General features: G+C 43.1%; 1 protein-coding gene and 2 pseudogenes across 2 annotated transcripts in view; 2 read left to right on the forward strand and 1 right to left on the reverse strand.

Moving 5' to 3' along the window:
• Window positions 1-632: 632 nt before the first annotated feature.
• LOC100350271 (elongin-C pseudogene) lies at window positions 633-964 on the reverse strand (annotated as a pseudogene).
• A 2625-nt stretch (window positions 965-3589) lies between these two features.
• The window catches only part of TMPRSS7 (transmembrane serine protease 7), a 46870-nt gene continuing 24900 nt past the window's right edge, over window positions 3590-25559 (forward strand). Inside the window, exons 1-9 of one of the 2 annotated variants that reach the window (XM_070072104.2) lie at window positions 3590-3960; window positions 5539-5746; window positions 9074-9204; window positions 14556-14623; window positions 15467-15660; window positions 16640-16678; window positions 18103-18331; window positions 20616-20746; window positions 21756-21868. In XM_070072104.2, coding sequence (XP_069928205.2) covers window positions 3913-3960; window positions 5539-5746; window positions 9074-9204; window positions 14556-14623; window positions 15467-15660; window positions 16640-16678; window positions 18103-18331; window positions 20616-20746; window positions 21756-21868 — 1161 coding nt within the window. In that variant the 5' untranslated portion in view covers window positions 3590-3912. Of the gene's footprint in view, window positions 3961-5538; window positions 5747-8929; window positions 9205-14555; window positions 14624-15466; window positions 15661-16639; window positions 16679-18102; window positions 18332-20615; window positions 20747-21755; window positions 21869-25559 lie in introns of those variants that run through there. The other variant, XM_070072105.2, reaches the window with a different exon arrangement.
• On the forward strand, window positions 7850-7949 carry LOC127483110 (U2 spliceosomal RNA; annotated as a pseudogene).

Here is a 25559-nt window from a genome sequence, read left to right on the forward strand (position 1 = left end):
AATGGCTAGTGCTGGGCCAGGATGAAGCCAGGAGCCAGGAGCTTCCATGTGGGTGCCTGGGGCCCAAGTATTTGGACCGTCTTCCTCTGCTTTCCCAGGCACGTTAGGAGGGGAGCTGGATCAGAAGTGGAACAGCTAGGGCTTGAACTGGTGTCCATTTGAGATGCCAGCATTGCAGGAAGCAGCTTTACCTGTTATGCCACAATGCCAGCCACCTCTCCCCGCCCCGGCCACAAGTCAATCAATTTTTTTTTTTTTACTTTGTGCTCACTTCGTCAGCACATATACTAATTTTTTTTAATTTAGCCCCATTATTTTACCAGTAGAACATGTTTATTTATGCTTAAAGTTCAGCATTAACTATATGATCATTGCTCTAATTTTAAAAGTCACATTCAAAGGATAAGGTAAAACCATCAATGAAGTGGCATATCTGTTTATTTCTGTTTGTGAAAATGTCTTTAATTTGTTGATGTAACAAACAAATTTCAATTCTGAAATTTCAATTCTGCTTTGCAATGAACTTCAAAGTTCAATTGCATATAGGCAACACACTATGTATGAAAAATTACTAACTGAACTGCAGGTATTAAATACTGAAAAAGTTAACAGTTTATTACAATTTATTTTATTTAACAATCTAGGAAGTTTGCAGCCATCAGCAGTTCCAGTGCGATTTCAGGTGTAGTTGGGAATTCGGGAATCTTGGTGGAGCTGTTAGTGTAGTGAAACTTGTAGGTAAAATACATGCACACTTTTGATAGCACATGTGAAGGGATCTCTCTAAGATTGACCTCATTGGTTTCGTTTTCAGCAGACTGCCACTCAACCTGGCTTTCATTGTTCATGACGTTAGTGCCTGTTCTCTCTTTACAATAAATTCATGATCATCAGAAGATGTCAACTTGACATACATGGCGTCAGGGCCTCCACAGCTCCCATAGATTTTCTCCTCTCCATCCATTATGTTCTTGTGAAATCCCACTTTTCTTCCACAAGGACGTTAGTAGTTTCCCCCGTGGGTTCTGGGGCAGTCGAAAGAATTACTTCCATCAGGTCTCAGCCGCTTTCTGCAACACGCGAGAGATTAGTACCTGGTCGGTCTCAAGTGAATCTTTTTTTTTTAACAAACTCTTCCACTATACAATAAAATTATTTTCAATAAGAGTCATGAAATAAAATGAATGCCTATAATGGCTAGAAAAATGCTGTAAAATATTTTACTCCATTTTGTGTATGTAATTATGCAAGTCAAAGTTAAATTGAGGCGAGCATGTGGCCCAGCAGTTAAGATGCCGCTTGGGTCACCGCGTCTCATATCTGAGTGCCTGGCTTGAGTCCTGGCTTCTTTGCTTTCTACTCATCTTTCTGCTAATGCACACGCTGGCAGGCAGCGGACGGTGACTCAAGTGCCTGAGTCTCTGCTACCCATATGGAAGACCCAGATTGGGGTCCCCATCCCCGGCATTGGCCTGGCCACCCTCAGCTGTTGCATGCACTTGGGGAGTGAATCAGTGGATGGGAGTTATCTCTCTCTGTTTTCTTGCCTTTCAGTAAAATGTACACACATAAATAAAAATTGTTTAATTAACAAAATACATTTTGCATAAAAAGAGTACTTATAACAATATTACATCTTGCAATTCATTTTCCAGGTAACTGTAATCAACTTTAAAAAAATTGACTCTGAGTGGTCACATGAAAGGACTGAAATGAAATAACTGAAATTCTGATTTTTGTCTTTACAGTCACAGCATTATTACTGCTTGCTTCTCATCTGTTGTTTAAATGCAGGAATATGTAGACCCACAGGAGTTGTTGGAGACAGGGACTTTGTCGTAAGTACACTTAAATAACCCTGGACCATTAGAAACCTTCCACTGAAATGAATAGTTGGCACAGAGTCTTATATTTGAGACAAATTGTATGCCTGGGAGCTGTCCATAGTAACTTCCAGAAAGAATTCATTTTTACTAAAAAATGAGTAATGTTTACTAAAAATGTTTACTAAAAAAGATTATGTCCATTTGAAGCTTATACAGATGTTATTAAAATTCAGTTGTAAAAGCAGCAATTATTTTTTAAGATTTATATATTTATTTGAAAGGCAGAGTTACAGAGAGGCAGAGGCAGAGAGAGAGAGAGAGAGAGAGAGAGAGAAAGGGGAGGGTCTTCTATCCTCTGGTTTACTCCACAATTGGCTGCAACAGCTGGAGCTGGGCTGATCCAAAGCCAGGAGCCAGTAGCTTCTTCAGGGTCTTCCACACAGGTTCAGGGCCCCAAGGACTTGGGCCATCTTCTACTATTTTCCCAGGCATAGCAGAGAGCCAGATTGGAAGTGGAACAGCTGGGACTCGAACCAGCATCTATATGGGACATTAGCACTGCAGGCAACAGCTTCACCTGATATGCCACAGTACCGGCCCCAAGGCAGCCGTTACTTAGAATTTATACCAGTCAAAGATTTTTCTCAGGTAGGAGTATTTTATCACTGATATTGTTTAGAATTACTGGCATGATGAGGATAAAATAGTCTTCAGCTGACTTTATGATGTGTATAAGTTCTTTGTATGTAATTTAGCCTTCTATTATTGGCTGCCATTGTTTCTCTTGGTGGTGTCAAAGGGAAACAGAGAACACAAGTTAAAGACCAACTTTATCCAATACTCTTGTAGTAGGAGAATAGAGGCTTTGGCACAGAACTGAGCTCAATTCCAAATGCAATGAAGACAACTGGAAATTAGTAGCCGATGACTAGAATGAAGGGGTCAGTGGATGGAAAATCCCCAAGTGGTGACATCAAGGAGGGAGGTTCTTGCTAAATTGACCTAATGGAATTTTTACTAAAGGCAGGCCTATACATCAAGGGTAAGGGATATAAAACTTGATTAAGTATTGAACGTGATCAGATATAAAAAATGGAGGAATTCCTGTTAAAGTGATCTAGCAGGAGTCTTGCTACACTGGGCTAGGCAGGCTGAGGACATGGCCCAAAGATAAGGAATAGTTGAAGGAGAGCTCAATTCCTCTATTAGTCAGTCTTACATTACTATAACAAAATAACTGACACTATCTACTTATGAAGGAAAGAAAGGTTTGCTTAGCTCATGAATTTGAAGGTTCAAGTCAAAGATGGTTTGGCTTCTGTTGAGAACAGTGAAAAGGAAGATGGGAGCTGTGTTGGAGCAAGTGGTCCTATCTTGAGTCAGGAACAGAAACAGAGACTGGGCCCAAACTGAGGCTTATGTGACAGTCCTCTAAGCAGAACTGCTGTCTCAGGACATGTCCCTGGTAACCTAGAAACCCTTGCCTAGGCTCCGTCTCCTCAAGTTTCCTTCACCTCCAAATACAGCCTCCTTGGGAACCAAGCCTTTAGTAAATGGGCCTTTGGGTGACACCCAAATGAATATGCAAATCACAGCCAGGCCCAAGGATGAGTCTCACTGAAAGGAGAGCTCAGAGGAGTCTGACTGAACCTGGGACTAGGAGAGACTGCCAGGGACCACTGCTTAATACCCATTCTTTACTTACATTGATGGAATGGGAGTTAGTTCTAGAAATAAGTAAAAATAATCATAAACAAAGCATGAGCCATTGAAGGATTGTAGAAGTCTGTCCCTTACAAGGAAGCCTGGCTTTGAGGCTAGACTTGAGGGGCCTCGCTCAGATTAAGGCAACATTAAGAAACTTTTACTGTGGGGAGCAAAACTGAGTGCTAAGGTCCCTTTAACATTCGCAATATAGCACCGAGGCAGCTTCAGTTTCTGAACCGGACCCGGTGCAGGTAAATTGATTCCATTCTGCTGAAAGCTAGCTTGCACGCAGTTCCCGCTGCCTCAGTTCTTCTCAAGGGAACAGGTGAGGGGGGTGAAAACTGGCTCCCCTGGGTGATCACACACAGAACACTGGAAAATGGACAAAGAAAGCAGCGAGGCTTCGCCCAAACCTGCTGACCTGAAAGTAAGTAGACTGCCGGAAGCTCCCTGTTACTTGAGTGACAGTTCTTGCTGTTCCTGTTCCTGAAATGAGACAGTGTGACTATAGAAATAAAGGATCCGTAATAAATGACCTTATCTTCTTATGGTGTTTAACAGAGTTTACATATGTGAGCCTGTTTTAAATTGCTACAGCTGGTGATTGATCTGCAACCGTTTTTCTGAAACTGTAGAGAAATTGTACTGATTCCTATGCAAATTTCTCTTTAAAATTTGATCAGCACTAAGAATGCCCATAATATGTTCTTGCACTAAGCTCCAACCTTGGCCCTGTCAGCTCTACATGTGTTGGCATTTCTGTGTGCTTTTTTCTTCTAGTTCTGTGGGGAATGCTAGACAGTAGCCTGACACCATGGTAAGCTCACCTTCCAATGGAACGTTTTTCTCTTTAGAAATAGCATCCTCCCTTTGAGGACACTACATCAAGTGAGTCTGGTCTGGTTCAGTTTCACCAGGGAGGACATAGCTACATTTTACTCCTGGAGTTGACAAGGGTGTTGGCAAAAAGAATGAGGGAGTCCTGAATAATTCAGAGTGTACTTGGCTACATATTATCCCATTAGTTGGTGGGGTTAAAGACGGGAAGCCATGGATTTTAAAGGGAAGAGTGAGGGAGAGTGAAAGAGAACAAGCAAGCTCTTCATGATAGTGCAAAGGAGAGATTATTTCTTTGGAACTGGTGTTCTAGGTCATTGTCATTAAAAGAATGTGTGGTTAAAAGTTATTTCATCCCTGGAGTTAAGTTACCGTGACATGTAAAAATCTCTCTGTCAAAGAAGCTAAACTCTCAGATACATTATTAAAGAATTCACAGCATCAAATGACAGAAGATAGAGGAGAAGAAAGTAAAAGAGGAGGAGGAGAAACGGTTAAGTAATGTGCGTTTCCCTCTGCCAGTCCACCTTAATACACTTAAATTGGTACTTTTCCATGTAACCGGGCTTCTATTGCATTCTTTGCTTTTAAAAAGAAGTTGACTTATGCTTGGGAAACCGAGTCACTAGTCGGCTCAGTGACTGGCAGTGTTAACACAAGTAGGTTTGATTCCTATCCGACAGCCCTGCACAAATCATCAGGTCATGTTAATTCTTCCTTCCCACCACCCTGAAGCCAGAGTTGGGAATTGGGCTCATTTCTGTGAGGAAGTCTTATTTTCAGTCTCCTTCAGCCCAAAAGAATTGATTGTAAGAGAAAAACTACATAATACAAACATTTGAAATACACAGAGTTGTGTGTACCATGAATCTACCCCGTAGGACCCTCACTTCCTTGTGTGTGGTCTACCCTGCTTCATGAAATTCAGGTCTCTCCCTGACAGCATCTGTTCTGCAGAATTGGGGAGAGGCCCTGGAAACAATTTCCCTAGGGTACACATAGTGCCTCATTTTCCTAATCTCAATTGTATGGTGTGATGCAAGTCAACTTATTATATTCACATAAATAACAACACATTTAGGCCTTTTAGCTCCAGGATTTCCGGGCTGGATAGTTCCATTTAAGCTCTAGAGTACTTCTAATATTTCTTATTTTCTTTCTTTTTAAGATATCCAATATCTCAGTTCAAGTGATCAGTGGCCAGGGGAAACCACCAGGGAGAAGACCACCACGAAAACCCATAGGCAGAGCCACGCCCAAGAAGCAATGCAAGAAGAAGGCTCCCTTTTGGAATGTCCAAAACAAAATCATTCTCTTCACCGCATTTCTATTCATCCTAGCAGTCATAGCCTGGACCCTGCTCTGGCTCTACATCAGTAAGTTCCGATCCCTGCTGCTTTGGGGTTAAGGGTGGGGTTCAGCATTAGCTATGTGGGCCTAACCTGCCCCTAGGATTTCCAGCGGGATTGTCCTCCTTCCCAGACCGATGCATCATTCCCAAAACTAGTGTTGAGGGTTTTTTTTCAAATAATTTAAAAAACTTTTTATTACTTAATTCAGTTTTTCTTATTTGAAAGGCAGAAACACAGAGAGAAACAGAGACAGAGACTTTCCATTTACTGGTTCACTTCTCAAACGCCCACAACAGCCAGGGCTGTGCCAAGCTGAAGCCACAAACCAGGAACTCAATCTGCATCTCCCATGAAAGGTGGCAGTGACCCAAGTTCTTGAGCCACCACTTACAGCTTTCCAGGATGTACGTTAACAGGAAGTTGGATAGGAAGCAGAAGAGTTGGATCTAGAACCAGGCATTCTAACATAGGGTGTGCGTCTTCCAAGTGGTGGCTTACGCACCTCCTTGTGTTGAGGTTTTAAAGAGAAAGAAACCAGAACTCCATTTCTAATTTCTCCTTTGCCTCTTACATGATCTCTTTTTTCCTGTGTAGGGCAACAAGAGGTGGAGAGATGGGGGACAGGGTGGGAAGAGCTGAGGGTGGCATTCAGGAGATTGGGACTCGTTCAGAAATGTAATGCATTAAAGCTGTAAAACGTGAATGGAGTGGTTAGCAGCTTCACTTCCTCCATCCACCCACTGCCTCCTGTTCCTAGGCAACCTCACATTTCCAGCTCCCTGAGCTCTGTTTCACACAAGCATCCTGCTCTCCCCTGTTGTTATGCTTTTGTTGATCTGATTGATCGTTTTGGACAGGTGTCATAACTAAGCTCTTTCTTATAGAGTCCTTACTCACAGAATTCAGTAACCATGGCATTTGTTGACTTGCATTTGAGTTCCCATCCTGTACAAGTTGATATATTTGATGCGACATGCATGCTCTGTGACATGCTATGAAACACACAGTTGGTCACTACCCGCATTTCTGGCAGAGGGCTTCTCAGTTGATGTCTGTGGAAAATTGGAGAATTGCTGGATATGGGGGTTAAAAAATATCCCACACATTTGATGTCAGAAGTGCTGTGAGCAGAGAAACTATTTTCCTAGGTATACTTTCAAGGATATTAGAATCTGATTGGAAGACAAAATTTATGGACAGAGAATTAGTGAATATTGCCATGGACAGTTCAGGTCACGTAAGTCTGTACAGATTGATCCCTGCTTTTTTGTTGTTGTTGTTGTTGTTGGTACATTATAGGTTATTAGGCCCACCTAGATGCATTTCTTACTCAGTTACTCATTTTCTACTCCTGAAAAATTCACAATTCAGTGCTGGAGGGTGTGAGTTGACGCTTTTGCTTAAGCGATAATTTTGTGACTACAGAAGAGAAACATCCAACCAGTCCAAGAATGGACTCTAGAGAAGTTTTCATGAATCAATTCCCAAAAATTCATTCAACACACTGAGAGAGGACCCACCTGTGGTCAGCATAGGGGACAGAGTGGTAAAACCAGATTTGGTCTCTGTCTCAAGGAGCTTATGGACAAGTGGGGTAGGTCAAGTAAAAGGGTAACTGAGATAAATACACACAACCCCAACATGGAACAAGCCCACTTACTGCCATCACTCTCTGCTGCATCTCAAGTGACACATTTCCATAGCTCGAGCTTTTCTGTACAATATTTCGGAATGTCTTCGTGCATCAGTAGTTTGTTGGTTGTATAAATATCAGAGGACAACAAAGAGAAATTGGCATGAACAGATAAGAATTGTTTAATAGAAAGCAGCTCAGTATCCACACATGAAACCTGATTTTGGGGGGTGGCCTCGGGAAATGAGAAGGGGACCCTTGATCAGGAAGACCAGGGCAGGTCGTGTATGTCAGTCTGAACTTGTGTTAGTGGACATACTCTGATTCGATGCCAAATCGATTTCTCTTGCATTGTTTTTTTCCTGACTCGCGAGTACAGTCATTGATGTGAGAAGGCTATGTGAGCTTCTAGAAAGATCCACAGCTCTCACCCACAATTTAGAGTCTGCAGTCAAACAGATGAATAAACAAACACATTATCTAAGTACTTCCCTATCGCTTCTCTGCCTTTTGGTTAAGATCAAGTATAGTATCTGTTCTTATCAGTTTAATATCTAAGTACTTCCCTGGTAAAAACGAACGCGAGAACAACATTGTTTTATGTGGACAAGTGGTCTAAGATCACGTAACCGGAAAGAACCGATGGATGGTGGGAGTTCACGCCTCCTGCCTGTTCCCCTGTGTTGCCCCCTCCCCACCACAGCCTCACTGCACTGCCTGAGGCTACAGTGACCCTGGAAGCTGCTTCCCAGCATTCACGTTTCTTTTTTAATTCTGCCATCATTTATTTAGCATTGCCATGTGCTTAGAGAGTATTCTCTCTCTCTCTCTCTGCCTCTCTCTCTCTTTCTCCCTCTTGCTTTCCTCAAACATTTACTGAGTTTCAGAGCTCAGTCAGGCACTGACCCTGCTCCAGGCCAGAGAGCTTGAACACGAGGACAGAAAAGTGATGAGACAGTGAGGTGTGTTCCCAAGGAAAGGCATGCACAAGGGCTGTGGGAGCTTGTAGGTGGCACCAAAAAGGAAGAAAATGTCAACAAAAAGAAACCAGAGAAAGGAGAGGCTGTCATTCCCCGCAGCCAGTGGGCGGTGGGTGTTCACAGATGCCCCCAGGCTACTGAGACCCACCCTCCTGGGCAGCAGTTGTCCCAGTGTCCTCCCTGGGCACTGTAATTGAGCAGGAGGGACCTGACACCCAGCTGAAGGCCATTCTTTGTGGCTCATCGGAAGGATGAATTGTCCGTATTTTGGACCAGCCCAAGGCTGGCCTGGTACCATAGACACGCAGCCCCAAGAGTCGGGAATGACCAAGAACTCCAGGGTGATGCTTAGCGGGGGTCCCTCTGTTCCCACGAGGCTGACTCCACCCCAGAACTCGGTGATGGACAGGGCTTCTTTCCTTCCTTCCTCTCCAGAGAGGTGGCCCACACAAGTTGTGTGCATGTTGTTCTTGGCCCTTAGCTACTCTAGAACGTGAATAATGCCCAAGAAGTGGAGCTTTTATCTTTTAATCTCATCCTACGTATTTGCCGGAAGAGGCTAGGAAAAGTATTCAAAGAGATATGGTCATTTGCAGATGGAGGAGAGGTGGCTGGCTGCACTTAGAGCAGCACAGGCTAAGAAAAACATGTAGCTGCCTATACTGACACAGACAGGACGGTGCCTTGCAGCCAGGCTGATGGGAAACCCTTGTCATGGCGTTCTCTCCTACTCTACAGGTAAGACGGAGAGTAAAGACGCCTTTTACTTCGTTGGCATGTTTCGCATCACCAACATGGAGTTTCTTCCTGAGCACCGACAGAAGGAGTCCAGGGAATTTCTCTCAGTGGCACGGACAGTGCAGCAAGTGGTGAGGTGATGGGGGGCGGGGCTGGGAGGGCGGTGCCAAGACAGGGTGGTGGGGTCGGCAGCCTTCAGGAAAGCAGAGGGCAGGGTAGCTTTAGGACGTGGACAGAGGGAAATGTGGGATTTTAGCTTATCCTTGCTCGACAAAGGAATTGCTTATGCTTTTTCTGATTGATGTAAGAAAGAAATGACTCCCTGAGCTTGTTTTGCCCCATCTGTAAAACAAAGGAATGCGATCAGATGATTTTTCAAACACCTTCCCGATCAGAAGTTATATGTAATCCATATGCCCCTATTTCAACCTGAGAAGTTGGCAATGTCTCCACGGGTTCTTTTTTTTTTTTTTTTCCACACAAAGTGATATTCACTTTTCTTATAGAACAATGCATGTTACAAAGGTTTGTAAAACTCAGGAAAACATAACAAACAATATAAAAACCTTTATTAGTATTACCAAAGATAAATCCCTTCTCTTTTTTATTAAAATTATTTATTTATTTGAAAGTCAGATTACAGAGAGAGAGGTTGTGACAGAGAGAGAGATCTTCCATCTGCTTGTTCACTACTCAGAAGGCTACAACAACCAGGCCAGGCCAGGCCGAAGCCAGAAGCCAGGAGCTTCTTCCAGGTCTCCCACGTGGGTGCAGGGTGGGCCATCTTCCGCTGCTTTCCCAGGTGCACTAGCAGGGAGCTGGGTCAGAAGTGGAGCAACTGGGACTCGAACCAGCACTCACATGGAATGCCAGTGTCACAGGTGGAGGCTTAACATGCTACACCACAATGCCAACCCCAATAATCTGATTTTTTAGCACTAGATTGCATGTGTCTATGAAAGTAAATATGATTAACTCTGCCTGTCAAAAAAAAAAAAAAAAAAAAAGGCTGGTGCTGCGGCTCACTTGGCTAATCCTCCGTCTATGGTGCTGCTACTCTGGGTTCTAGTCCTGGTTGTGGTGCTGGTTCTGTCCTGGTTGCTCCTCTTCCAGGCCAACTCTCTGCTGTGGCCCGGGAGGGCAGTAGAGGATGGCCCAAGTGCTTGGGCCCTGCACCCGCATGGGAAACCAGGAGGAAGCACCTGGCTCTCTTTTAGAAAATATAAGTTTTAAGTATCTCAAAATTAGCAAATCTCTTTTTGTTGTATGTTTAAACTATTTCCAATTTTTCTACTATAATTTGACAACAAAACTGCCACATAAGGTATATATATCACATAAAGCTAATTTGATTATTTCCTTGGATGATTTCCCGACCTTTTAATAACTTGGCCAAATAGAAATGAAAAATCTATTCACATCTCTTGGCACATTACCAACAGTTCTCGGCACATTAAATTTCCTCCAGTCTGTATTTCCACAGTAACGGAGGGGTTGGATAGCAGTGACCTTACACAGTGACAGGTACCTTGCAAGCTAGAATGAGCAAGGGTTGTGAGAGAGAAAGGAAGCACTCAGAGCCACGACTAGCAGAGTGGCTCTTACTTACTGAATGCTGTGCTGTCTGTAGTGGGTTCATCGTGAAACCCTCCTCTGATACATAGGATTAATTCTTTAAATTATCTTAATTATAATATTTTGCTCATGTTAATGGATGGAAAGAAAAAGAGAATGACGGCTCAGCAGGTTTAGGCAACACAATTTTATTTTATTTTTTTAACTATTTTTTTAACTTTTATTTAATAAATATAAATTTCCAAAGTACAACTTTTGGATTACAGTGGCTTTTTCCCTCCCATAACTTCCCTCCCACCCACAACCCTCCCATCTCCCACTCCCTCTCCCATTCCATTCATATCAAGATTCATTTTCAATTATCTTTATATACAGAAGATCAATTTAGTATATATTAAGTAAAGATTTCAACAGTTTGCACCCACGCAGAAACACAAAGTGTAAAGTACTGTTTGAGTACTAGTTATAGCGTTAATTCACATTGGACAACACATTAAGGACAGAGATCCTTCATGGGGAGTAAGTGCACAGTGACTCCTGTTGTTGACTTAACAATTGACACTCTTGTTTATGGTGTCAGTAATCACCCTAGGCTCTTGTTATGAGTTGCCAAAGCTATGGAAGCCTTTTGAGTTCGCCGACTCCAATCTTATTTAGACAAGATCATAGTCAAAGTTGAAGTTCTCGCCTCCCTTCAGAGAAAGACACCTCCTTCTTTGATGGCCCGTTCTTTCCACTGGGATCTCATTCAAAGAGATCTTTCATTTAGGTGTTTTTTTTTTTTTTTTTTCTTTCCAGAGTGTCTTGGCTTTTCATGCCTAAAATACTCTCATGGGCTCTTCAGCCAGATCTGAATGCCTTAAGGGCTGATTCTGAGGCCAGAGTGCTGTTTAGGACATCTGCTATTCTATAAGTCTGCTGTGTATACCGCTTCCCATGTTGGATCGTTCTCTCCCTTTTTGATTCTATCAATTAGTATTAACAGACACTAGTCTTGTTTATGTGATCCCTTTGACTCTTAATCCTATCATTATGATCAATTATGAACTGAAACTGATCACTTGGACTAGTAAGATGGCATTGGTACATGCCACCTTGATGGGATTGAATTGGAATCCCCTGGCACGTTTCTAACTCTACCGTTTGGGGCAAGTCCGATTGAACATGTGCCAAACTGTACATCTCCTCACTCTCTTATTCCCACTCTTATATTTAACAGGGATCACTTTTCAGTTAAATTTCAACACCTAAGAATAATTGTGTGTTAATTATAGAGTTCAACCAATAGTATTAAGTAGAATAAAAAAATACTAAAAGGGATAAAGTATTGAGTTGTTCATCAACAGTCAGGACAAGGGCTGATCAAGTCATTGTTTCTCATAGTGTCCATTTCACTTCAACAGGTTTCCTTTTTGGTGCTCAGTTAGTTGTCACTGATCAAGGAGAACATATGATATTTGTCCCTTTGGGACTGGCTTAATTCACTCAGCATCATGTGTTCCAGAGTCCTCCATTTTGTTGCAAATGACCAGATTTCTTTTTTTAACTGCTGTATAGTATTCTATAGCGTACATATCCCATAATTTCTTTATCCAGTCTACTGTTGATGGACATTTAGGTTGATTCCATGTCTTAGCTATTGTGAATTGAGCTGCAATAAATATTAAGGTGCAGACAGCTCTTTTATTTTTTTAAATTTTTATTTATTTATTTATTTTTTGACAGGCAGAGTTAGACAGTGAGAGAGAGAGAGACATAGAGAAAGGTCTTCCTTCCCTTGGTTCACCCCTCAAATGGTTGCTATGGCCAGAGCTGCATAGATCTGAAGCCAGGAGCCAGGTGCTTCCTCCTGGTCTCCCATGCAGGTGCAGGGCCCAAGGACTTGGGCCATCCTCCACTGCCTTCCCAGGCCACAGCAGAGAGGACAGCTCTTTTATTTGCTAATTTAATTTCCTTTGGGTAAATTCCAAGGAGTGGGAAGGCTGGGTTGTATGGTAGGGTTATATTCAGGTTTCTGAGGAATCTGACTTCCATAGTGGCTTTACCAGTTTGCATTCCCACCAACTGTGGGTTAGTGTCCCTTTTCCCCCACATCCTTGCCAGTATCTACTGTTGGTAGATTTCTGAATGTGAGCCATTCTCACCAGGGTGAGGTGAAACCTCATTGTGGTTTTGATTTGCATTTCCCTGATGGCTAGTGATCCTGAACATTTTTCCATGTGTCTGTTGGCCATTTAGATTTCCTTTTTTGAAAAATGTCTATTGAGGTCCTTGGCCCAACTCCTAAGTGGGTTGCTTTTTTTTTTTTTTTTTGGTGGAGTTTCTTGATGTCTTTGTAGATTCTGGTTATTAATCCTTTATCTGTTGCATAGTTTGCAAATATTTTTTCCCATTCTGTTGGTTGCCTTTTCACTTTCCTGACTGTTTCTTTTGCAGTACAGAAACTTCTCATTTTGATGTAATCCCAATTGCTAATTTTGGCTTTGACTAGTCAACACAATTTTAAAAAATATTTATTTATGGATGGCACTGTGGTGTAGTGGTATAGTAGGCTAAGCCTCTGCCTGCTGTGCCAGCTTCCCATATGGGCATTGGTTCTAGTCCCAGCTGCTCCTCTTCCCATCCAGCTTTCTGCTATAGCCTGAGAAAGCAGTGGAAGATGGCCTAAGTGCTTGGGCTCCTGCACACATGTGGGAGACTGGGAAGAAACTCCTGGCTCCTGGCTCCTGGCCTCTGATTGGCGCAGGTCTGGCCATTGAGGAGTGGACCAGCAGATGGAAGAACTTTGTCTCTCTCTCTCCCTCTCTCTCTCTCTCTGTAACTCTACTTCTCAAATAAACAAATAAAATCTCTTAAAATATTTATATATTTGTTATATTTTATTTCAAAGAGATACAGAGACACAAACAGAGGGAGAGAGAGATCTTCCACTCCCTGGTTCACTTTCCCAATGTTCCCAAGAGCCAGGGGTAAGCTAGATTGAAGGCAGAGCCCAGAATTCAAGCAGGGTCTCCCACGTGGGTGACAGGGACTTAAGTACTGGAGCCATCACCTGCTGCCTCTCAGGATGCATATTCCCAGGAAGCCGGAATCAGGAGATGGAACAGAAGCTCCAGTATTGGATATGGATGTGCCAGGCGGTGTCTTAATCAATGCATGAAATGTTGCCCTAAGAAACAGTCATTATTGCACAGTAAATTTAACTGCACAGCTCATTTGTTTTCCATGGTTCTTTATAATTTCTAAGGTTATTTTTACTTTTTTATTTTTGTATTCTGAGCAATTAGGTAGATGGCTTTGCAATTATGGAGGAGGGCACAGGAGGAGGAGATTTGGGACAAGAGAATGAAGTTGGCTTTAGAAATGCTAAGTAGAGGTAAAGAAGGTAAATTGGCATAGCTCTCCTTTGAGATCCTGGGGTTTTAAAAGGGCTGGGGACGTCCCTACTCTTCTGCAGGGGAAAATGGAGCTGGCCTTGGGCATCTTCGCCCCCTGGTGGCTAAAAGAGGAACGTGTTCTTAAGACACAGTGATGGCCTTCTAAATAGAACAGAGGCTGGGTCAAATACTATGAAAAGGTGCTTAAATGAGTTTGATTTGTTACCTGTGCAGAAAGTTACACTTTGGAGTGGGCAGAATACAGAAATTAAGATTGATCCAAGTCTTTAAAGAGAGCAATCGGGGCAATTCTGCCTCACAGACAGATAAATGAAAGTAACTCAAGAATTGCTACAGAAGTAAGGCTGTATTTGAATTCAAGAAATAATGCCTGCATTTGGAGGTAGGGACCTTCAGTTTGCAGGTGGCTTTTCTCCTTGCTAGCTGTTAGAGCATGGCCCTGCAACTTGCAAGTTGCGGTGGAAGGAAGTTGAATTTGAAAGGCTTCAGACACCTCAATTCTTTTGCAGGTAAACCTGGTTTACACAACCTCTGCCTTCTCCAAATTTTACAAGCAGTCTGTTGTTGCTGATGTCAGGTAAAGCCTGTCCCTTGTTTTGAGAGTTCTGTCTTCACTGCTATAAATTCTCCTTAAGCTGTGGAAGGGCTGAGTTTGTACCTTTCTCAAGTGTCTCAGCTTAACCTTCTATGCCATGCACCCTCTCCTCAAATTCCATCTGCTCCCCATTGTGGAAATCCCGAACTCCATATCAGTGCTGTTGGGCAAAGTGGCCATAAACATGGCTACCATATTGGCTTGAGGTGGAGGTGAAAGTAAAGCTCAGACCACGATTTCTCAAAATATGTTCAACGAAGAAGTGGTCACTAGAGATCTTAAGGGGGAAAAAAAAAGATTTCAAGGTCAAATAGTTTTTAGGAAAAATTGTGCATGGTGTATTAGATTCCACCTTGGCTACCTCCATTGTATCCATAGAGATTCACAATCCATTTTGACCTACTAAAGGCACTGAGAAGCCTTGCGTAAAGCAACTGTGAACTTTCCTTCACCTCCCACTCCCCAATTATCTACTACTCTCTTTTGTCTTTCATTTAAAAATGGTAGTATTTGTGCAATTAGGAGTTCAGGCTTTGAGGTCAGAGTGAACACCAAATATCCATGGAAATAGTATACCCTCCACTGAGATATAACTATACAACAATGATTTTAGATTTGAATATAACATAGTCATCAGAATGCATGTCACATGATGCTTTTCCTTCCAATCCCCAAAATAGGGACCAATGACCACTCAGAGAAGGGAATTAGGTTTAGCTGAATGTGTTCTCCAGCCTTGTCTGTTGGGGTACTGCCTCCCTGTGAAAAGTTTACTTCCCAAGAAGTATCCCTGAATCTCTCTCTCTCTATTTATTTCTACTATAGCAGCAACAACAAAGGTGGCCTCCTTGTCCACTTTTGGATTGTGTTTGTCATGCCCCATGCCAAGGGCCACTTCTTCTGTGAGGACTGTGTGGCAGCCATCTTGAAGGACTCCATCCAGACGAGCATCATCAACCGGACCTCTGTGGGGAGTTTGCAGGGTCTGGCTGTGGACATGGACTCTGTGGTACTAAATGGTGATTGTTGGCTAACTTTCCTCTAACCCTTCCTTCCTTATGCTTGTCACTATGGTAGTCAACCTTGCAATCCAGTTTCCTCCTCCACAATCCCAGTGGCCCAGGGTTACTGAAGTCAGTGGGACTATGCTGATTAAGGAAACTGGTAAATATATACATATCATACAGTGAATGAACAATAGAACTGAGGACAAAATATGCATAAAATTCAATTTATTAATATGTAACTCTCCTTACATCTATTTGGCTCAAGTATTGTCAAACTAAGTTCCTAAGGAATGAAGTCTTGGAGAAAGAAAAATTTTGCTGAGGCTTATCTAGCCTCTTTCCTTGTCCCTAAAGAAACATACCTAGATTATGTAGCAGGGCCCCGTGTTCCAAAATTGCCTGATCCATAGCCTTGTCAAATGCAAATTTAATCCTCTGTCCAGACAAATGGTTTAATTTTTGTGTATTCCCAAGCATCCCAAGTGTATACAGCTTTTATTATATACATACACACACACATATATATGAAATAAATATATACATATATGCTAGTCATACAGTAGTTGGCTAATACATATATGCACGTGAATGGATGAAGAACCTCTAGTGAAAAAGCCTGCATCATCTTTACTATTTCAGACACAGGACTGATTATTATGTTTGTTTTGGTTGCCTTTTTACCTTAAAAATATTTGAAATGTGTAACTATAAATGATTTTAAGGGTGCAGAAGTAAAGAGAAGATTATAATGAACTCTAGTATATCCTTTATTCAGCTTCAGCTTCAACAACTATCAACTTATTGTAGTCCTATTGGATCGTTAAATACCTGAACAACCTCCCACATCCTCACTGGGTATTTTAAAACAAATCACAGATATGTTTGGTTGTTTTTAAAGAAATGGACTGAAAATAATTTTTACTAAGCAAAATGCTAGCAACATGAAATCAAGGCACTAACAGACTCTGTTCCGTGTGCTTTCTTAATGCAGCTGGGCTTCGATCAGATTACTCTTCAACAATAGGATCTGGTAAATTTTTGCACGTGGTCTCTCTTCTCTCCCCCAGCTCTCACTAGTATCCTTTTTGCTTATAATTCTTCTTTTCTAGTTATGATGCTTTTTGGTGCTCTTTTAGTTACCAGAGGCATAAATACATTCAAACTGGCTCAAGCACAAAAGAGATTTGACAGACGCATACACCTAGGATAGATATGGAATATTCTGGCTTCAGGTGTGCCTGGATCTAGGTTCTAAAAGAAAATATTAGGACTCTCTATCTCTGCCTTCTGTTGAGGCTTCATTATCAATTTCTTTTTCTATTGTGGTGGCAAAAATGGCCACCAGCATATCCAAATGTATAATTTCTTATTTTCTCAATCATCATGGAAACCACCCCCTTTCCCTGCACACACACAATATTTTCTGGCAGTTCTAGCAGAATTCTTGAGACTTCAGACTGGGTTTCATTGTCCATATTGGCTGACATCCCATTCCTGAACTAATTTCTTATTTTATGTATATAAAAGGCAGGGGTGGGGGACAGAGAGAGAGAGAGAGAGAGATCTTATTTGCTGGTTCATTCCTCAAATTCTCACAATCGCCAAGGCTGGTCCAGGCCAAATCAGGAACTGGGAACTCCATCCAGGTCTCCCTCGTGGGTGGCAGGGACCCAACCACTTGAGCCATCATCTGCTGCCTCCCAGGGTTTGCATTAGCAGGAAGCTGGAATTGGGAGTGGTGCCAAGATTAGAACCCAGACACTCTAATAAGGAATATGGGTACCCTGAGCTGCATCATAACTGCTGTGCCAAATGCATGTTCCTCAGGCAACTTCTTTGACTTTGGCCATTCTGGGTCATGTACCCGCCTCTATAGCTGGGGGTGAGTTTAACCCCCATCAAACTATATAGACATGGGGCTGGTGCTGTGGCGCAGTGGGTTAAAGCCCCAGCCTGCAGCTATGGCATCCCATATGGGTGCCGGTTTTAGTCCCGGCTGCTCTTCTTTCAATCTGGCTCTCTGCTAAGGCCTAGGAAAGCAGTAGAAGATGGCCCAAGTCCTTGGACCCCTGCACCCACATGAGAGACCCAGAAGAAGCTCCTGGCTTCGGATCAGCTCAGCTCTGGTTATTGTGGTCATTTGAGGAGTAAACCAGCAGAAGGAAGACTCTCTCTCTCTCTCTCTGGCCCTACCTCTCTCTGTAAATCTTCTTTCAAATAAGTAAAATAAATCTTAAAAAATACAAAGAGAAAACTATATAGACAGGGCAGGGACAGTGTCTCCAGGTAAAATCTAGGTGCTGTTGCAGGAGAGTGGGGATTGGATGCGAGGCTGGCAAAGCCAGCAGACCTTCTCCACCTCAGGTCCTTTGCTCTTTACTTTCCTGTCAAGATTGCTAGAAGAGTCATTTCTAAGGAAACAACAGAAAAAAAGAGAAAGTGCTGTCTCCACAGAAAAAGGTTGCTCTCAGTACTTCTACGCAGATCATCTGTCCCTCCGCTACCCTCTAGAGATTTCTGCGACCTCAGGGAGGCTAATGTGTCACTTCAAGCTGGTGGCCATTATGGGATACCTGATCCGTCTCTCGATTGAATCCGTCGAAATTGAAGCCGACAACTGTGTCACCGACTCCCTGGCCATTTATGACTCCCTCTTGCCAATCCGGAGCACCGTCTTGTACAGGTACCACCCAGGCACTCTTTGTTGGTGGGCTGAAGTTTCTGTTGTACAGTTTCTGGATTCCACTTAGATTTCTGTGGGTATCTCGGCATCGGAGACTGAGCCTTGCTTCATTTAGCTCCCCATGTACTTCAGCTCCTTGCCAGAGCCTTCGCCCTCGATGTTTGCCACTTGCAGCAAGAGCTTCAGCCAATGTGCCTGCAATATGAGATATGTTGTGGAATTTTACTCTTATTGAGATCACTATGAAGCCCAACTGCTTCTTTTTTATTTTATTTTTTAAAATTTGTTTATTTATTTGAAAGTCAGAGTTACACAGAGAGAGGAGAGGCAGAGAGAGAGAGAGAGAGAGAGAGAGAGGTTTTCTTTCCAATGGTTCACTTCCCAATTGGCCGCAATGGCCAGAGCTGCGCTGATCTGAAGCAGGAGCCAGGAGCTTCTTTCAGGTCTCCCATGTGGGTGCATGGATTCAAGGACTTGGACCATCTTCCACTGCTTTCCCAGGCCACAGCAGAGAGCTGGATCGGAAGAGGAGCAGCTGGGACTAGAACCAGCGCCCATATGGGATGCCGGCTCTTCAGGCCACGGCGTTAACCTGCTGTGCCACGGCGCCGGCCCCAAAAGATTTATTTTTGATTTTTTGAAAGAATCACAGAGCCAGGGAGAGAGAGCAAGGTGGGGGTGGGGGAGAGAGAGAATCTCCCATCCTCTGATTCACTCTCCAAATGGCCACAACAGCTGGAGATGAGCTAATTGGAAGTCAGCAACCAGAAGCTTCTTCTGGGTCTCCCGCGTGGATGCAGGGCCCAAGGACTTGGGCCATCTTCTACTACTTTCCCAGGCCATACAGAGAGCTGGATCAGAAGAGGAGCATCCGGGACTAGAACTGGCGCTGATATGGGATCCTGGCACTCCAGGCGGAGGCTTTAACCTATGTGCTGGCCCTCCAACTGCTTTAATAGAGTATAAAAATAAATATCTTTGCACAGTATTTATAAAATGGTAGAATTGTTTTCCTTATTACAAAGATGACATATGTTCATTGCAGAAAATGAGGTCAGGCAGTAAAAACAGTATTAACTACTTCGAAAACAAGCATTACCCAAAACAAATTTCTGTTTTAGCATAAGTCCTTTCATTCATGAATATATGATTACAAAAATATGCACTAATACATATCCTGTGTTGTTTACCTATTAGTAGACATTTGTTTATGAATGCTTAATATTTGATACGCTAATAATGAGTTAGTCTTTGTTAAGAAATTATTGTTACCTACTGTGCTAAATGGCCATATGAATTATGTTTTTTAAAAAAATTGTATTCTCTTATTTTTGTTTTATTTGAAAAAGAGAAAGAGAGACAGAGAAGGGAGAAAGATCTTTGATCCACCTGTGCACTTCCCACATGCCAGCAAGAGCTGGGGCTGGGCCAGGCCAAAGCCAGGAGTCCGGACTGCCATTTGAATCTTTCATGTGGGTGGCAGGAACCCCCCGCCGAGCCATCATCTGTTGCTTCCCAGGGCGTGCACTAGCAGGAAGCAGGGATCAAATGTGGAGCCAGGACTGGAGCCAGGTGCCCCGACATGGGACGAGAGCATCCTGAGTGGCATCTCAACTGCTGTGCAGATGCCTGCCCTTATCTTACGGCTTGTAACTGTTTATATATGTAGGTAGAAGTACTTCACGTGTGTTTGTATGTATGTATTCATATTTTGGGTTGCGGATGTACATGCTAAAAATTCAAATACGATAGGAGGATATTCTGTGAAAAGTAGGTTTGTGCTGGCGCCCATTCCTCAGTCCTTGCTGTTTTCATCGTTTCAGACATTGGATTATCTCCCTTACTGCTCACCACAGTACAGTGAGAAGCACACTGTTATCGGGAAGCTATTGCTTTCTAAGAGACGGTTCCTTGATTGCCAGCATCGTTATCCAGCTGAATGATGGAGTTCAGTTTTGAGCCTAGTTTTCCTCAGCACAGCGCCCTTGATCTTAGTGTTGAATGCTTGGCTTTTTAAAATCTTGTTTGCTCTCAAGAGGGTCCAATGGTGGCCATGCAGGAGAATCCTTTGATATTCATTACTGGACAGAAATTTCTGTATGGTTTTCAGCTCTGTTCCATTGGTAGTTCCCTTTGGTTACTGATAGATGAAGATCTGGCTGGCAGAGACTGATTTACAGGATCCATGTGGATGGATCCGGAAATGTGTGGAATTAGTGTTGGATGGAACCATTCCTCGAATAATCTGTTGTTCCTGTACTTTTGTTTTGTTGTTCAATTTCAGAATTTGTGAACCTACGAGGACATTAATGTCATTTGTTTCTACAAATAATCTCATGCTGGTGACATTTAAATCTCCTCATATAAGAAGGCTGTCAGGAATCCGGGCATATTTTGAGGTCATTCCAGAACAAAGTAAGTCTTCTCCAATTAAAAAAAAAAAAAAGAAAAGAAAAGTCACTTTTGGAAATATTAACAGAGCTTGAAGATAGAAGCATTCATCTTCCCTGAGGCTCTGCTTCAATGTTTGGGGTACTAGCGAGGGACTCTGGGTCACGGTCCAGCCGGAGGACAGAGGATGCATTAGTGATTTTAACCAAGTGAATTTAATAAGGAGCTCTTAACATCAAGTGTTCATCAGGTAACACAGAAGGCAACAAGAGAAGGCCTGAAAGGTATCATGGATGGTGTACACACAGAAAGCAACAGTGACTCAGGGCTGGAGAAGGCAGGTGCGAATGATCACACTGTGGGCTGGGGGAGGGGCCTCTGTGGAGGGGTTGCTGTGCTGTGTTACAGGTGTCTCTGAGGTCAGAGCTATGCTTTTTTTTTTTTTTAATTTATTTTATTTTTGACAGGCAGAGTGGACAGTGAGAGAGAGAGACAGAGAGAAAGGTCTTCCTTTGCCGTTGGTTCACCCTCCAATGGCCATTGCAGCCGGCGCGCTGCGGCCGACGCACTGTGCTGATCCAAAGCCAGGAGCCAGGTGCTTCTCCTGGTCTCCCATGTGGGTGCAAGGCCCAAGCACTTGGGCCATCCTCCACTGCACTCCTGGGCCACAGCAGAGAGCTGGACTGGAAGAGGGGCAACTGGGACAGAATTTGACGCCCCAACCAGGACTAGAACCTGGTGTGCCGCAAGGTGGAGGATTAGCCTATTGAGCCATGGCGCCAGCCAGAGCTACACTTTAAAAGAGAGTAATAGCAACCTTCAGATCTGCCGCCAAATCATATGGTTTGAAAGCAAATTTATTTTGGGAACAAAGTATTTTAGCTACATATCTTTAGGGTGCTATTTAAAAAAAAAATAAAAAATCAAAAAAAGTACCAGCTTATTGGTCAAAGAAGCATGTATTTGTAATTAAAGAAATGCATCTGTGTATTTTCCTCTTAAATCATTGTGTGTTACTGGATATCTTTTTCAGAGTGTGAAAACACGGTGCTGATCAAAGAAATCACTAGCTTTGAAGGGAAGATTCTGAGTCCATATTACCCAAGCTACTACCCTCCAAAGTGCAAGTGTACCTGGAAATTTCAGGTAGCTGAGTTTTACCAGTGTCTCAGAGAAACACTGCTATTCTGTTTCTAGCACTACTTTTTTTGAATACCATCATCTTATTTTTCATATTACAAAATGATTATCATTAAATTTTTAAAATTTAAACTTTATTGACATATATTACCCAGTTTTCCTGGAGTTTCAACTCTCTGCCCACCAATCAACTTCTCTTAATAGATAGAGCTTATTTCTCCAGTTAATTTTATTTGTGCAAAATAATGCAAAAGCATTGTTGCAGGATCAAAGAATTATTTTTGTTATGATAGAGATAATTTCTCAATTCTTAATTACACCATCATAATGGAAATAGTTAATAATAAACTGGATTAGGCAATACACATTTTTGTTTTATAAGCAAACCAGAGCACAAATTTGTATGAAATACATACATCTCCCTCTGATGTTAGATATGGCATTCCTCTTTTTTTTTTTTTGAAAAAAAATTGTTTATTTGAAAAGCAATTACAGGGAGATAGAGACATTTTTCTTTCACTGTTTCACTTCTTAAATGGCTGCAATGGCTGGGACTGGGCAAAATAGAAGCCAGGAGCTAGGAATTTCATCCAAGTCTTCCTCATGGGTGGCAGGGGCCCAAGTGCCTGGGCCATCTTCTGCTGCCCTCCCAGGCAGCAGGTACATTAGCAGGTATCTGGATTGGAGGAGGAGTGGCCAGGATTTGAAACAGTGCTTCAGTGTAAGATGTCTTCTTGTCACAATGCCACTCCCTGCCCCTTTTTAATATTAGACTGTAAGCTGTTTTTCTTTCTCTGGCTGTAGTATCATGTGGAGGGAGGGCTACCTTTGCTCACTAGTATATATGTTGTTATTGTGTGGAGAGAGCCATTTGGATGTATGTGGCAAGCAGTATGTAGCTTGCATTCGTTCAGTGTGTTCTTGAGGGACCATAATGGGCCAGGCACACAGGGACTATTCTACACACTGAGAATCCACGAAACCTGGCAACAAAAAGTCCTGCTCTCAGAGAGCTTACCTCCCAGTAGCAGGAGGTAGGCAGTAGGCAAGGCCAGTGTACACAGGATATCAAAAGGAGAGACAGTGCTATGGAGAAAAATAAATCAGGAAAGAGGCACTATATGATGAGTGGGAGTGGGGATGTGAAGGGTAGCAAGGCAGGGATTTTTTATCTTAAGTGGGAAGGTTGGAGAAACTCTCAATGACAAAGGAGCATTTGCTGAGAAACCTGAGAGATGAGGAAGCTAGCCACATGGATACCCAGGATAAGAAGGCAGTTGCAGAAGGAGGCATGTATGTTGACTTGTGCATGCCCTTACCAGTTAGATTGTTAAAATAATTTCATTTTCTACCCAAATCATTGGTGTCAACATCCTGATGACTTGTATCCTTATGTTTTTTTTTTTCCATTATCACAAACATTTCTAAAATAATTAAAAGGTAGAGGTGCTGGCCACTGGCTCACTGTGCTTTTCAAGGCCTCGGGTAGCAGAAGCACAAGGCCCCAGCTGAGCAGATCGTCTAAGGGCTGGAGGGAGGTGTGGTGAGGAGGTGCACGCAGGGGTTGGAGAAGGATAAAGAGAAAACACCAAATCCCTGTGGCTTCAACTCCCCCCAACCCAGGCTTCTCTTCTCAGGTTAGTCAGAATGAGAAAGGCACCATTCTCAAAAGCCCTGTGAAATATGTGGGCTTCCTTGGAGATACACTGGATCTTGACTCCATGGTAACCCATAAGCTTCGGATGAAAGCACCCAATGTCACTGTAGTCTTTAGCCATGCTGTAAATAAGATCACTTCAGAAATGAGGATCTGGAAATGCTGATGCAAAGAAGTCTTATTAGGAAAAGGACACATCCCTGAGGGAATGAGGAGTGGGAGAGGGGAGACAGGGAACACGTGGCTGACCTTGTCTCCCAGGGTCAAGGTTTGTCTTTGGTGGGAGATTAAATGAAACCCTGCCTGTTTCTGAGGGCTTTGAACAGCCACCTCCAGCACTGTGAGAGTACACTCTGAATGGAAATCAGTGTTAAGACATTTTTTCACCTGTAAAATAGCTTCAACTCAACCAAAAACAACTAAGAACCAGGTGACTCAAGTAACAAAAAATGGACTTGAGTCATGGTAAAACTTTTTTTAATCCAAAAGCTGATTTTTTTTTTCTCCAAAATCCCTTTTAGGGTCTGGTCCTATTTCCAAAGTTTACTGAAGAGCAATCAACCCTGTTTGCAAACTCACTGTCAGCTGAGTTTTGAGGTTTCGTGTATCTGCAAAGAATTAGCTCTTACTCCACTACAAACAGCATCAGATTCCTCTCCTACATTCTCTTATCCACTCAGCAAATACCAATCAAATGCCTGTTGTGGGTCAGGCTCCACTTAACACCATGAATACCAAGATAGAGTCCTTGCTCCCCTCAGAGCTTACCGACTACTGGGGGAGAGGGAACAACCACTAAAACCATAAAAAGCATGCTGAGTTTATAAAATTTGTCTACGTTGGCTTAGCACTGTAGTGTTTCCAGCACACATATTCTTATTTGCTCCTCCAAACATACTGTTGATGTAGGAGAGTTGTTCTCATCACGTTTTATAGAAAAGAAGCAGATATGGGGGCAAACCATTTGCCAGAGTCAATCACATAGTGGTGAGCCAGGTAGGACTAGAAGAATCACACCACCTCCATAAGTCAGTTCAGTTCTCCCTGCCTTTTCTATGGATGTTCGGCTTTCCTGGGTTTCAGAGCAATCACTTAGCTGAACGTTTACTTCCCTCTCCCTTCCTTCTTTGTGTATCCTGTGGGGAGCAATCCGGACTAGACTAAGTTGCTCGAATTAGGACTTATTCTATGCATCTGCTCTCCCACAATATGGCGCTGGGAGAGAAGTAAACAGCTTCCGCACAGCTGCCTCCAGTTCAACCAATTAACTGTAGGACTTGCTCCTGATTGGAGAGCAGCGTACTCAGCCGAGTTGGGATTGGCAGAGAAGGACTATAAAGGAGGAGAGAAACGGCATGCACCAGGAACATCTATGGGGAACATCTAGCTGAAGGAACACCTGTGCAGCCCCCCAGAGAACCGGCCGGCGGTGTGCCGCTCCCCTGCGGAAGTGGGGAATGTGGCCAGGGGGAACTGCCCTTCCACGGAGGTGGAAGGGATAGTAGCCAACCCGGGAAGAACCAGCAGCAAACCCGGGGAGGGCCGAGTAGACGAAAGAACAGCGCAGGGTCCTGTGTTGCTCCTCCACGAAGAGGGGGAGCGACAGTATCCCACTAATTGAGTTTTGGAATCTTAGAAAATGGAGCAGTGCTTTGAATGGTTACGTTTCAAATGTCATCAGCCCAACATCATAAAGTTTAGGTCCACCCAGTGTGTGCAGGGATTACTAAGAGCTGTGTAAGTCCCCCCTCCCATTGCTTGGGAAATGGACAGGATTCCCCGAAGGGAGAGCCTCTCCCTACTCCCATGAAGGGAATATGCAAGCATTTCTGCTACAGGGATTTCTAGTGCTCATCTGAATGGGGTTCTGGGTTGCATGAGCATTTGCACAACCACTGGCAAATGTGGAGTCTGTTCTGCATTGTGTTGCCATCACTGACTAAAGAAATATTCATTATTACAGTCTCAATCACAAAATTTCTCCCGTAACCTGGTTAAGTTTCCCAATGCAAAGGCAAGGTAGTACGGAACAGAAACTGA

The sequence above is a fragment of the Oryctolagus cuniculus genome, chromosome 4, assembly GCF_051225735.1.
Source record: "Oryctolagus cuniculus isolate XC-2025 breed Fujian yellow rabbit chromosome 4, ASM5122573v1, whole genome shotgun sequence".
NCBI classification, from domain to species: Eukaryota; Metazoa; Chordata; class Mammalia; order Lagomorpha; family Leporidae; genus Oryctolagus; species Oryctolagus cuniculus.